We start from the raw sequence: 13,678 nt of genomic DNA, 5'->3' as shown, positions 1-13,678 counted from the left end.
GGCAGTCAGCCGTTCTGATCTCACCCAGCAGGAAAACAAAAACAAAACAAAACAAAAAACCACCTAAAGCAGCCCGGGCCACTGAGCGAGATCAGCGCGCCCCAACTTCCTGGGCCCGGAGCTTTTCTGAACCCCTCACCGCGCCCGGGTCCTCTCCGGGGTCCAGCCAGCCCTGGACGGACCGTGCCCGTTCCCTGTAAGTCTAATCCTCTCTAGTCCCTGCAACTGCATCCGAGCGTCCGGGGGTCGGCGAGTCCCTAGGAGTCCGGTCCCGCGGCACTTGGCAGAGCTGACGGCCGCCGTGCCCGGTGGCCCACGTGGGCGCGCTTGGCGGCGTTGGGCGGGGAAGGCCGCGGGTCCTCCCCGGAGCAGGGCGCGGGGGAGGAGCGGGGAGCCCCGGCAGCGAGGGGGCGGCGACAGCGCTGGGAAGGAGGCTGCACGCGGAGCTGCGTGAAACGTAGACTTGGGAGCGGGCGGGAGAGGAGCGGGGAGCGCGGCTGCACGGCCCTGGCCGGCCCTGCGAGGCGGCGATCGCAGAGGAGGAGGAGGAGCAGCGTTGCAGAGGCGGAGGGATCTGCGCACCAAAGCCATTCAGGCCAGCGAAGTTTGGCTGGGGATTGGACTTTCCTTCCCGGAGGCGGCACCCAAACAGCTACCCCGTGCGGAAACCCAAACTTTCTACTGCCACTCGGAGTCTCGCGGCCGCCGCCTCCGCCCCGCGCGTCCGGGGCCTGCCCGTCAGTCTGTCGGTCCGCGTGGAGCCACTCGGGCGCCGCCGTGCTCCCGATCCCCACAGCTGCAGCGCCGCGGTCCTGGCCCGGACGCCCGGGCAAGTTCTCCAGAGTTAAAAGCGAAGTTAGGGCGAGGGGCGGGCCGAGCTGCCTCTGTGCGCCCCCGGCGTCCCCAGTGCGCCCAGCCCCGCCGGGGGCGCCGGTGACTCTCCCGTGCCAGCCATGTCGTCCATCCTGCCCTTCACCCCCCCGATCGTGAAGCGCCTGCTGGGCTGGAAGAAGGGCGAGCAGAACGGGCAGGAGGAGAAGTGGTGCGAGAAAGCGGTCAAGAGCCTAGTGAAGAAGCTCAAGAAGACGGGGCAGTTGGACGAGCTGGAGAAGGCCATCACCACGCAGAACGTGAACACCAAGTGCATTACCATCCCCAGGTGGGGGTCCCAGAGCGGCGGGGGGCGCGCCGGCCCAGCCCCCTAGCTCGGCCCGGGTGGAGAGGGAGGGCGTGTGCGTGTGTGTGCCCGCGCCTGTAGGGGACGGGGAGTGGGTGGAGGGACCCCAAACAAAACCTTCTTCGGATTTGCCCAGGCTCAGAGACCAGGCTTCTGTGCGGCATTTTGGCTTCCAGACCTCAAGGATCGCCAGCCGCCTCCGGGCAGCGGGAGTGCTTCTGAGCTTGGCCCCCCAACTCTCGGGGCTTCGGGCTCCAAGTGGAGGCCCCGCTTTGTTCGGCTCTGCCGGCCGAGCCCCTCCTCCTCCGCCGCCTCCCGCCCCGCGCTCGTGGAGGTGGTGGCGTGTGTCCCTTTCTTTTCTTCAGCTCTGTTCCCCCACTTCTTTCCCTCGTCTACAGGAATGCAGTTGGTACAGCTGTGGGTGAGGAGCGGGAGCCCGTTGATTGACAGATTCCTTCTTCGCTCTTTCTTTGCCTTGGGATTAGCATTTTTACTGAGTATTTTTAGATTTGGTTGTGCCAGCCTCCCGCCCCCTGTGCACGCATGCACGCACGCACTTAGTTGGAGAGCAGAGCACCGACTTTGAAGCGGGAGAAACAAGTGGCAGGAAGTAGGGGCTTTCCTTCTTCCCACCCCACCCCTGCTGTTTTGCGATCTTTTTAATCCAGAATATTGCGGGTGCCTAGAATCGAGCGGGCCGCTCCAGGCAGATAACAAAACACCCCAGGGCTGGCCTCCCATCGGCCCTGCATTCCTGTAGAGCCTCTTTTCCCAAAGCGCTTTGCCATCTGTCCTGACCTCCTTTATCCTTCCCATCGGGCTAGAAGAGTCGGGCGGGAGCTCACAGATGGCTGATGGAAGGGGTCAGTGACTTCACTCCCAAGGCTTTCTAGAGCATATCCTGGTCTGGGCAATGGGGTGAGGGCACTTTAGTCTTCTGGCTGCGGCTCCTTCTCCTCCTCCTCTTCCTCCTCTTCCTCCTCTTCCTCCTCTTCCTCCTCCTCCCCCATCCCTCCTCCTCCCCCTCTCTCCTCCTCCTCTCCCTCCTCCTCCTTTTTCCTCCTCCTCCTTTTTCCTCTTCCTCTTTTTCCTCCTCTTCCTTTTTCCTCTTCCTCCTCTTTTCCTCCTCCTCTTCCTCCTCCCCTTCTCTTCCTCCTCTTCTTCCCCTCTCCCTCCTCCTCCTCCCCTCTCCCTCCTCCTCCTCCTCCTTTTTCCTCTTCCTCCTCTTTTTCCTCCTCCTCCTCTTTTTCCTCCTCCTCCTCTTCCTCCTCCTCCTTTTTCCTCTTCCTCCTCTTTTTCCTCCTCCTCTTCCTCCTCCTCCTTTTTCCTCTTCCTCCTCTTTTTCCTCCTCCTCTTCCTCCTCTTTTTCCTCCTCCTCTTCCTCCTCCTCTTCCTCCTCCTCCCCTTCTCTTCCTCTTCCTCCTCTTCTTCTTCTTCCTCCTCCTCCTCCGACTCCTTTAAAGCCTGATTCCTGATGAGGGACAGGTGGGGATGTTTGGGGGCGTTCTGGCTGTAGAGGGATGAAAAGAGAGTTCCCAGGGCCTAGGATAGTAGAGGTCATCACCAGTCTGGACCAGAGTAGCTTCCATCCTCGGCCACCTGCTCAAGGCAGCTGTGTATGGGCTGCCAGCCCTGATAGTAAGGCACAAAACAACATCTGTCCACAGAATCCTAGGGTCAGCCTTCCTTGGAAACAAACACCACATATGGTGGGAATGCCAACTTAAAAAAAAATAGAAACAGAACAAAGCAAAAACAAAAATCTAACAACCCCCAAACCTGGGTAGGTGGATCCCATCAGTAAGGGGGAGGGAAGGCAGTATGTTGTCTGGGAAGATGCTTGGCCTCTGAGCCTTGGCCAGCATTTAAGGCACCTGGGTCTCAGGTTCTTCTCTGGCTTCCCATTCTTCTTCATCCTTCCTGATGAAGTGGAACGGTTGAGTTTCATAGGGGTCTGTCGGATCTGGAGAAGTAGCCTTTTTCCAATCTGCCTGGGTGTTACCCAGTCCAAGTGCTTTCTGTTTTGAACCCCCACTCCAGTGCTATCAACTATGAAACAGCTGTGCAAAGTTTTTCACAGTTTACAAGGCACGTTCCTATGGCCTGGAAGAACTGGAACACAGAAAAGCCATGGAGGTCTGAAATGATCTTGCTTTCTAAGCGACAGAACTTAGAAAGGGGAAGCGTTCTGTTAGATCTGGCATGCCCTTTCTCCCGGGCTGTTTTGAACTCTGAGTCCCAAAAGCATCCTCGTTCAGGGTGGGTAGTGGATCTCTTCTGCCTGCAAGGCTCTTGGTTAATAATCTTTGGGCTGGGGTCAGCTAGCAGGAAAGGCTATGCTTTCCTCAGAGGCAGGTGAAGGTTAGTGTGGTTCTGGGAGTTCAGGCTAACGCCTGCACTCCTGTCCTCCTGGGAATAGGTACCTTTAGCCTGTGCATAGATGGTGGGGTTTGGAAGCAGGGTGTTGTTCCTTGGTTCTTTGGCTGCACTGAAGACTGAACCCAGGGCTTTCTGCATGTTAGGCAAACACTCTGCCACTGAGCTCCCTGTTCAGCCCTGGGATTGTTTTCTTTCATCTTTTCTCAACTAGAGAGACCCAGTTGCTTGGGTGGATCCAGACAAAGGTGGATTTCCATCCCTGGATTTTGTGCCCACGCATCTGGGTCACCCTGTCTCCCTTGGCAACAGCTACTGCTGTTTTGGCTATGAGCAGAAAGCTAAAGGCCATGTCTTGGGGAGGCGACTAGTTGGCTATGTGCTAGTGCTATCCCTGTGTCTGCTAAGCCCAGGGCTTGTGTGTTGCTTGTCACATTGCTGCCTTTGAGAACTAGGGCTTTGGAAAGCAGACAAAGGAAAGTGTGTGACTTAGTCACCCGCTTCGTGTGGGGCGGGACACTGAGTGCCTCAGTACATTCTGTCAAATCTGGAGCTGGGCCTTGAGGACTCTCAGTCTGAGGTGTGTAACGGGCATCTTGAGCAGCAGTGACACCTTTTGGCTGTGGTAACTCCCTGCCACATGCTGGCTGCTTCTTTTCCCCAGTTCTGGGCACATTTAGTGACCAGGAGAGGTGGAGTGGTCCAGGCTTGCTTGCCTTCACAGAGGTGAGGTGTAGGAGTTTCACTTTATTCCAGAGTGGAGAGCAGGGGCATCTTAGATCTGGCAGGGGTGGGGCAGAGCTTAGGCAAGTTCCATGCCAGCAGCCCACTCCCACCTGCTTGAGCGGCTGAGAGGAGACACAGGTGTCTCCCTCTCCAATTCCTAAAGGGAGTTGAAGCACCTGCCTTTGAGAGAGATGGGTCAGCCACAGGGGAGAGCCAGCGCTGGACCAAACTGAAGGGTTCTCTGGTATAGAAGGAATCTTGGGCTTTGTTATATAGTACCAGGTCCAGAGGAAAAAATCAAGAAGTGAAATGGGTCTTACAGGAAGCACTCCCCCCACCCTCTTTGTTCACTCCCTTTGTAGTATGACCTCCTCCCGGGCACTCCAGGGACTTTGTTAGGCTACCCTCAACTGGTGGAGAGAGGAAAAGTATCTTCACCTGTAACAGCTTTCTCTAGCTTCAGGGGACAGAAACACCAAGGCTGTAGACAATGCCTGGTAGGTCTCCAGCTAGCCACCTTGGTGTAAACAATTGGCAGCAGGCCTCTTCCCAGCTGCCAGCATGCAACCCATCAGGACAGGGGCTCAGAACAGTGGGTAGTTGACTAGAGGGCTGGACCAGAGTCCGTATTCTCTGGTTGGAGGAACTTTGACCCTTGTTGCTTGGTCGGGGGCAGAATGTTTGTATCCATACTTTTTGCAGGCAGCTGTTTTATCTCAGTTTCTAATCAGAAAGCATAGGATTGTTTCTTGTGTATTCGGTGATATTACCCAGACATATGCGATGGGGTTTTCTGACCCAGAGATGTGTTTGAGAAGACAGGGGAACTTTTGGGGGTTGGGGGTGTTGTGGGGAAGATGACTGTGATAGTGTGCTTAACATGTGAAGGCACTCCAATAGAATATTAAACAGCGACAGCCACCTGCTTTCTCTGGGGGAGATAAACCCCTCCCAACCCTTGGAATTCAGGTCCCTGCCTGGATTTAAAATGGTCTGTATTGTATTAATGCGTTTATGTCCGTCTGTCTGTCTGTATTTATTGTGTACATGCTGTGGTGCACATTTGGAAATCAGAGAACAGCTTGCAGGCCATAATTCTTTTCTTCTACCATCTGAGTTCTGAAGATGAAGTTCAGGTCATCAGGGTTGGTGGCAGGCACCTTTATTGGCTGAGCCATCTCACCAGCCCGGAAACTTCATGGATGGGTATAAAACTGGGTTAAGGTGAAGCCCCAGAAGTGTTTGCACACATGTTGGGGAGATGGGTTTTTTGTTTTTATTTTTGTTTTGTTTGTGTGTGTGTGTTTTGCCCTGTGTCCTCATCGCATTGACAGTGGGGTTATTCAGTCATTTATCGAGTGCCTTCCAGGACGGCAGTGGCTGGGCACCTGCTCTCAGGGAACTCAGCATCCTGCCCCAGGACAGAGGGCTAGCAGGGCGGCCAAGAACCAGACAGTGCTCCAAGTGGGAGCTGGCATGTGTGTTGGGGAGGTTGGTGTGTGCTGGAAACCTGTGCTCAAAAACCATTTTTGAGTCTTGTATTTTGCTCACACTTCACCTCCCCTTACCCTCCCTGATCTCGAATCCTACACTGGCCTCCTTATAGTCCCTCTTCTAGTTTCATGTCTACATAGTTAAAAAAAAAAAAAAAAAAAAAAACTTCTAGATTCTGCATATGTGAAAACGTGCACTATGTCTGTCTATCTCAGTTTGATTTTTGCTTAACATTGTGATCTACCCATTTCCTTGAAACAACATCCCCCGCACTGCCCCCCCCGTGTGTGTGTGTGTGTGTGTGTGTGTGTGTTCGCGTGTTCGCGTGTGCGTGTGCGTGCGCGCTCTATGAGTGCATGCTTGTTCGTGTGTTGGGACCTGAGGAGAGTTGTCTTGCATGACACCTTTATCTGCTGGGCTTTTGCCAATCAGACAGCTGCTGTGGCTTTCTTACTGTCACTTGCACAGAAGGACCTGTGAGCTCAGTGCTCTCTAGGACCCAACTGTAAAGTGTTTTCTCTTTGAAGTAAGAGGCAACTTAGTGTGACAAACCTGAAATTCAGGTTTCCTCTGGGAGCAGGGACTCTAGCCGGGAACTGTGGCTGCTTACCTTTCCTTTTGGTGTGTCTTGGCTTTTCACATCTCTCAGTGACACGCTGGGGGAAAAAAGTCCCATGGACCCCACTTTCTGAAAAGACATCAGAACCTTTACTCGGATATCTCCTGGAAGTCTTTGCAAAGACATAAACACTTTAAAGTACTTTGTTTATTTATATGTATGTGTGTATATGCATGTGAGCACAGTGTCCACGGGGACCAGAAGGGGCGTCACCCCAGATGAAGTGACAGTTGTGAGCCATCCCACCTGCTGCTGGAGCCTGACTCCCATCTGTGTTAGAGCAGCATGTTCTCTTAATGGCCTAGCTATCTTTCTAGCCTCTAAAAATGTTATTTTACTTTGTATTTGTTTGTGAGTGAGGGTGCATGCACACCATAGCGTATGTGTTAAGGTCAGAGGACAACTTCTGAGAGTTAGTTCTCTCCTGCCGTGAGTTCAGTGAGTTCCAGGTGTTGAACTCGGCCCATCAGGTACATGGCAAGAGGATTTACCTGCTGAGCCATCTTGAAGGTTCTGGGCATAAACATTTAAATGACCATTTTAAGGATAGAAAAAGAAAGGTTGATGAATGAAGTCGCCGTTTAGTTTCGATGAGACATGCAGGAGGTTGATGACAATGGAGAGAATTCGGTTTGAGCTTATCACATCCCAACTCTAATTAAAATGAGTTTTTGAAATAAATAAATATTGGTTTAATAATGTAAATTTGCGATGGCTACTATATTATAATGGAAATAGAATTAACACCATTTAATGGACTGAATGACTATTAATTTCCACCCATTAATTTATTAGGAGATTTTAATGCCATTTGGTGTTCTGCGTGGCCATTATTCTTAGTGGGCCTCTGTGGAATAAACAGGACTAGGCAGGGCTTGCTCATTTGAAATGAGACTGTGTTCTGTTATGGTATTCCCCCTGGCTCTTCGTCTTCTAGAAACCCTCTCTTAGAGTCAAATTTCCAAGGTGGAAAGCAACAGGGTCTTGAATATCTAGTTAACTTCTGTTCCTATCTCCTTTGCTGTGCTGACTGGTGTATTAACTGCCTTTCTTGTCATCGTGTGAAAATACCCCTACAAAAGCAGCATAAAGGGAGGAAGACTTAGTTTGCAGTTTCAGGTGACAGTTTATCATGGCAGGAATTCCACGGAAGCAGGAGCTTGGAGTGACTGGTCAGTGGCAGCCACATGGATGCTGCTGGCCAGCTCCATTCTCCAGGGTATTTAGTCCAGGACACCTGCTGCCCACAGTCAGAGTCCCCTCAGCTCAATGAACCCAACTGAGAGACTCCCTTAGAGACACACACAGAACTTTGTCTTCATGGTAATTCTAAATTTCATCACCTTGACAATCAAGACTAATGATGACAGTGGTTAAACACAGAAACAAGAGTATGTTTTTCTGAGTCCATGTCTGATAGTACTGCTGGTTACAAGGTTGCTCATGAGGTAGAAGGTAAGGGGGCAGGGCTATCCTGCCGTGTGTGTGTGTGTGTGTGTGTGTGTGTGTGTGTGTGTGTGTGGTGTGGGGAGGAACTGGAAGCTGGTGTGTGTTGGAGGGACCCGCTTTTCTCCAAGGCCTTTGTAGTTCAGCCTCTCCATCTTCCCTCAAGCACAGTGGTTCCTAGAGACAGTAGTGAATTGGCCTGGGGGTCCTTTTATTTGTTATGTATTTGTGTGTGTGTGTGTGTGTGTGGTGTGTACCATGTGCCATGGGGTGCACATGTATGTCAGAGTACCGAGTGAGGGAGTCAGTTATTTCCTTTCACCACAAGTGGGTCCTGGGGATCAAACTTGGGTTGTCAGACATGGTGGCAAGTGCCTTTGCTCTTGGAGTTCTCTCCCCAGTCCAGGAGTGTGGTTTCTGGAACAGAGAAGCTTCTAGGAGACCTCATCTAGTTTATCATTCTGTTTTCTTTCAGTGAACCTACCAGGTGCTCGCTCCCTGCCCTGGGTGACAGGGACGTGATAAGGAAGAGGGCTAGCGTCTTTGCTTCCCCTCTGCAGCGTCCCGTCTGCCAGCTGGTTAAACATGGCTTCTTGGGAGCTGTAAGACTGTTGTGTGTGTTTATCTCCAGCTAATTTGTAAATAGAATTTACTTAGCTTGGTGCAAAGAAACCAGTCCCCTCAAACTCTGAAATGGATTAACTGCTGACAAAGAACAAAGAGTGCTCTCTCTCTCTCTCTCTCTCTCTCTCTCTCTCTCTCTCTCTCTCTCTCTCTCTGTGTGTGTGTGTGTGTGTTGAGAGAGAGAGAGCATACCCGTTATTCTGTGTTGACTTATTTAACAGTGAGAGAAGAGAAATAATGTATCTTCAGGACAAGCGCCTCTGTCCTCAGTGGCATGTCTGAGGCCCCTGCTGCAAACAGCCGCCTGCCACAGTGGCACAGTGCTACACACACGATGTTTTGACAGAGAGACTCAGTTTAAATTGAAAACACAGTAGAAGCCATTAATTAAGAAGTCTGGCTAATTCTGGACCCAGCTAAAAGTTTGTTCAGCAGACTCCATACATGTTATCAAAGAAAACTTACTTAATACACTCGGTCAGAGGTGGTTTTGGAAGCAGGCATATGACAGACATAGGGGGTTCTAAACCTTACTAAACCTTACTTCTAAACCTTTGATTCTCTGTGTGATCTGGGGCAGATCACTTAATTTCTCTGTGTCTCAGTTGTTCTCTCCTGGTAGATAGTTAGTCTAGGTAGCAAGTTCTGGTGGAAGGCTCTCAGGACTCGGCTTTAATTTTCATATAGGCATTCTAGAAGTTTAAAAGTTGCACTGTCTTTGTTTTGTGTGTTGGGGGTGGGGGCACACGTGCCACAGTTACAGAAATGGAGGTTGGAGGGACCACTTGTTGGCTGTCTTCAGGCTCCATGTCACACACCAATTACCCACTGAGCCCTCTCACTAGCCCCGATTTAGAAGTTCTTTTTTTTTTTTTTTTTTGGGCGTACAACTGGTTCATTAATTGAATCACGAATCTTCTGTAATTATCATCAGCCCAGTGCCAATTAATTTATAAAAGTGAGTAAATAGCTCCAGTCTTTAATTTTGGTTGCCTCTTCCCTTTCCATCCCGGTCCTCTTACCACCTTCATCTACATCGGCAAAGTTGAACTACAAAGACGTGTAAAAATACCCTCCGTGAGGATGAAGCCTGAAGACTGCGCGTTTTCAGATGCAGTGAGCGGTTTGCCTTCCTTTGTTGCTATTTTTGGCTATTCTTGGAGCAGGAAGTTGACTTTAATGACCACAGATGCCTAAAAATGGTTAACTACAAGAGGTGGGCATTCTAGCAGATACCTGTGGAAATGTTTGCTCATGTCAGTGTTTACCCAAGAAGCTTCCTTTATTTATTTTCAAGTGTCTATACAAAGACAAACACTACCCCCAGTTACGCAAGCAGAGGGAGCCGGGCGCTTACAAGTTTGAACCCCATCTAGGAAATGGAAAATGAGTTTCTTTGAGTTCATTATTTTTCTGTGTCCCAAGGCTTTCCCCACTCACATCTGGCAAGTTCTCTGTGCTCTGCCCGGCGTTTGTTTGGGGCGAGAACTGTTTAGAAAGCACCATACAGGTTTGCCTTGGAAACCAGAGTTACCCATCTGACTGTTGCCACTGCCAAGCTTTGTATTCTTAGCTGAGCCAATTGTGGCCCAGAGGGGCCTCTGGTGTGTGTGTGTGTGTGCGCGCGCGCGCGTGCGTTCGTGCTTGTGTGTGTGTGTGCGCGTGTGCGTGTGCGTGCATTCGTACGTGCATGCATGTGTGTGTGTGTGTGTGTGTGTGTGGTGTTTAGAAGCTTTTGACAACTTTTGACAATAGTAATGCTTTCTGGGTGTGTGTTTTTTAAAGGTCTGTTTTGACGCTGTCACAGCTTAAAAATGCCAAAAGGCATTTTTTCCTTAAAAAATCACCTCTGGGCTGGGCCCAAATGTAGAGTAATGGATCCAAAAGGAGCTCTTTTTCCCTCTTTTCCTTTCCTTTCCTTTCTGACTATATATCTTTTTCTTTCTTTCTTTTTTTCCTCCCCAGCTACAAGTGTCAGACAGAGTGCTGTGGCAGAACACTGGATTTCTCTGCTTCCGTTCCTCTCTGGTAGACTCCTGGCTTGCCCAGGCCCCCTGCGCCTCTCTGGTAGACTCCTAGCTTGCCCAGGCCCTGACTCTAGCTGGACCACACCTAGCATGTTTCTTTATGGCCATTTCTCTGTTCCCTAGTGGGTTTGTCATAGGTCACCTGTGGAGTGGGAGAGGAAGCCAGGACATTATAACACAGCAGAGAGAAGGACAGCATGGAGCCTGGTGGCCATGCTTCAGCTCTCCCCGTGTGTGTGTGTGTGTGTGTGTGTGTGTGTGTGTGTGTGTGTGTGTTGGGGGAAATGGGAGCGGGACTGCCAATCTCACGTAAGAGTGCGCTAAGATGGGGCAGGTACCTAGCCTGTGTGCAGCTCATAGTAGGTGCTCAGTAAATGCTCCTTTTCTTTCTCAAGAAGGAAATTTGGTGATGGCCCCGGCAGGGCACCCTCGAGACCCCTGCTCTCAGAGCTCACCATCTGGAAGAATGGCAGTTCATATAAGGGAAGGATCCTTTTCCAATGCCTGTACCCCAAAAGTGCCCAGCCATGCTGCTTTTTGGCTGAGGTCCTGGTGGACTATTCGAAAAATAATTTATGTTCTTCAGGGGTCCTCCAGTATGTCCCCCTTCCCCCTTTCTCTTTGGCCATTTAAAACATTGTTTGGCTGACTAAAAATAATAGCATTGAAAACAAACTTTGATGAATCAGTGCTCTGGGTGGGGGATGGGTGAGATCCCCAAGCAGAACCCTGTGACTCACAGTTTGTGACTGATAGCTGCCTGTAAGTGTGTGCTGTTTATTATGGTAGTGTTTTCTTGGGGGCAGGGTTGGAATATTGTCCTCCTGAAGTCTCACCTTAGCAGCTGGCTTGGCGGTTGCCGGAAGCTTGGGGCTCCAAAATGAGCTGGATATGGGCCATGGAGCTTTGGCTGCTCATGGAGCTGTGGAGAGGAGTTCATGCTTGGAGAACCGGCTGCAGCTCTCTGACTTGCTGGGCTCTTCTTCATGGGACAGAGCATATACACGGTCAAGGGACAGGGCTGTGTCAAGCCCTTGTCACCTCTTCCCGGTCCAACATCTAAGGGCAGACTCTCCCGCAGGCAGCAGGTGTACTTACAGGCACAAACAGGACACAAGGTGCTAGTGGATTAGGCAAAGGATTGTCTAGAATCTGAAATGTGGCATGGAACATAACCATGGTGTGTGTGAGGCCCCTAAAGTGTAGGGTGTCCCTTCGATGGACCCAGGGCTGGCTCACCTGTGTCTCCACATTGTGAACCAAGGTGTTGGAGAATTTTAAATTCACACCGGGGCTTCTGGATTGTGTTAAGGCATTTCCCAAGGTGGGATACCAGGACCTATTCTAGTCTGCTTTATTCTTTTGCTCTCTTGTGGATCGTGCCATGTAGCTTGTAGGCTTGCCTGTGCGCACACACACGCTGCCACCCACCAGCGTTAGCAGCAGGCCTATTCTAACACCGTGTGCTCAGCAAAATGGCCCCCTGGCTACTCCCAATCCCACTGTGCCAGGGACTGGATTGTGGAGAAATATCTAGGAATTGATTTTCCTTATTGGGAATCCAGGCTGAGGTGGGCTAAATGTTGCCGATTACACTTTGCAGTTTGAGGGCGGACAGGGAGCCTGGCCCCTAAGTGTGCATTTGATTTTGGAGAACCGACTTTGAGTCGGGTCTCACGAGTCATAGAGATGAAGTCCTGTCTGTGAACTGTCCAGAGGTATACAGAAGTACCAGATCAACCACAGAGGGGTCCTTGAGAAAAAAAAATGGCCTGATTAAGGTCACAGCGTATTGTTTAGGAGCCCAGAGGGAGAACAACCATCCTCTGAACATCAGAAGGTTTCACAGAAGAGGTAGAGCTCTAGTCGGGCCTTCTCGGATGCATAAGAGCCCGGGAGTGAGGTAGGAGACTGTGTAGAGTCCAGGCCAGACAGCGTGGAGAGGGCTAGTGTCTGGGAGAGGCAGGGCAGCTCAGGGTGGCTACAGCTAGGAAATGGGAGCGGCCAGAGGAGTCGGGAAGGATGGTGCCAAGCAGTTGGGTCAGCCAAACTCGGCGTCTGGACCTTGCTCTGTAAATGTCCAGGAGATTTTAAAGCAGGGGAGTGGTGTCTAAAGCTACTGTTCGCCTCCTCTCCCACCCAGGCCTCGAGGCCAGTAACAGCAGGTTTACTGCCTGAGCTATCCAGGTCAGAGACGTAATCCTTACACTGCCATGTGGACAGCTCTAGGCTATGTCTGGAGCAGGTTGAAATTGTGTTTTGCCTGTCAGTAGCAAAGACGCCTTGTTCAGCCAGGAGGCTCCAGAGCAAGCGTTCAGGTAATCAGCCATGACTCATGTCATGGGTTCCTTGGGAAATGAGGGGGAATCTTCCTGAGCTCCATGGATGTTCAGTCTCCCCAAACAGAGGCCGTAAGACAGGATCCTAACCCTGGGTCTCCCTAGGCCTGGCATGGAGTTTTTATATTGACTGCCTCTAGACAGTGTATCACATTTTAATGGCTCTCTAGGCCGGGTTTCTGATTCCAGAGCACACTGCAGCCAGCCAGCATAGCTGCACTCCACAGTAGACTCAGAGAATGTTATCGGTGTATCAGAAACAGGCTCTGTCTCTTAATGAGTCAGATAAGCCTGGTGGTGGTGCAGATCTACAGTACGCAGGAGATCCAGGCAGGAGATTGTAAGCTCCAGGCCAACCTGGATTACATAGTAAGGCCCTGGCTAAAAAAACCAAAAAAACAAAAAAACAAAGGGGGATGGTAGTGAGATGTTTGAACTGGTGGGGGTGCTTGCTGCCAAGATTCACACACAACCTGAGCTCCGTCCCTGGACCCTTCGTGGTGGAGGAGAGAACTGACTCCTGTAAATTGTCCTTTTTCTGCATGCATGCATGCATGCATACATACATACATACAAAATAAATAAAAACAAGATCGTGAAATACTCATTTAAACGAACAGAACTCCCGTCTTCTCTCTGGACAGTACCTATAACTTATTTTCTCTGCAGAGAGTCCCTTGTTATTCTTGCTAATCTAAGTTGATAGATAAGTTCTTTTTTTTCTTTAGTTAAGCTTTTGTTTCTTTGGGTATGTATGTATGTATGTATGTATGTATGTATGTATGTATGTGACTGTATGACACTGCTAGAACTCCTGATGAGACCAGGGGTGATGTTTGACTGAGTAGTG

At 50.7% G+C, this 13,678-nt stretch overlaps 1 protein-coding gene across 1 annotated transcript in view; it reads left to right on the top strand.

Moving 5' to 3' along the window:
• The first annotated feature begins 384 nt into the window (after positions 1–384).
• Smad3 (SMAD family member 3) overlaps positions 385–13,678 on the top strand; it is a 114,229-nt gene continuing 100,935 nt past the window's right edge. Inside the window, exon 1 of the mRNA XM_076925743.1 lies at positions 385–1,159. Coding sequence (XP_076781858.1) covers positions 954–1,159 — 206 coding nt within the window. The 5' untranslated portion in view covers positions 385–953. The remainder of the gene's footprint in view (positions 1,160–13,678) is intronic.

Source organism: Arvicanthis niloticus, chromosome 26, assembly GCF_011762505.2.
Source record: "Arvicanthis niloticus isolate mArvNil1 chromosome 26, mArvNil1.pat.X, whole genome shotgun sequence".
Lineage (NCBI taxonomy): Eukaryota > Metazoa > Chordata > Mammalia > Rodentia > Muridae > Arvicanthis > Arvicanthis niloticus.
Note: the sequence above shows the minus strand (reverse complement) of the source record. Positions and strands in the feature narration are given on the sequence as shown.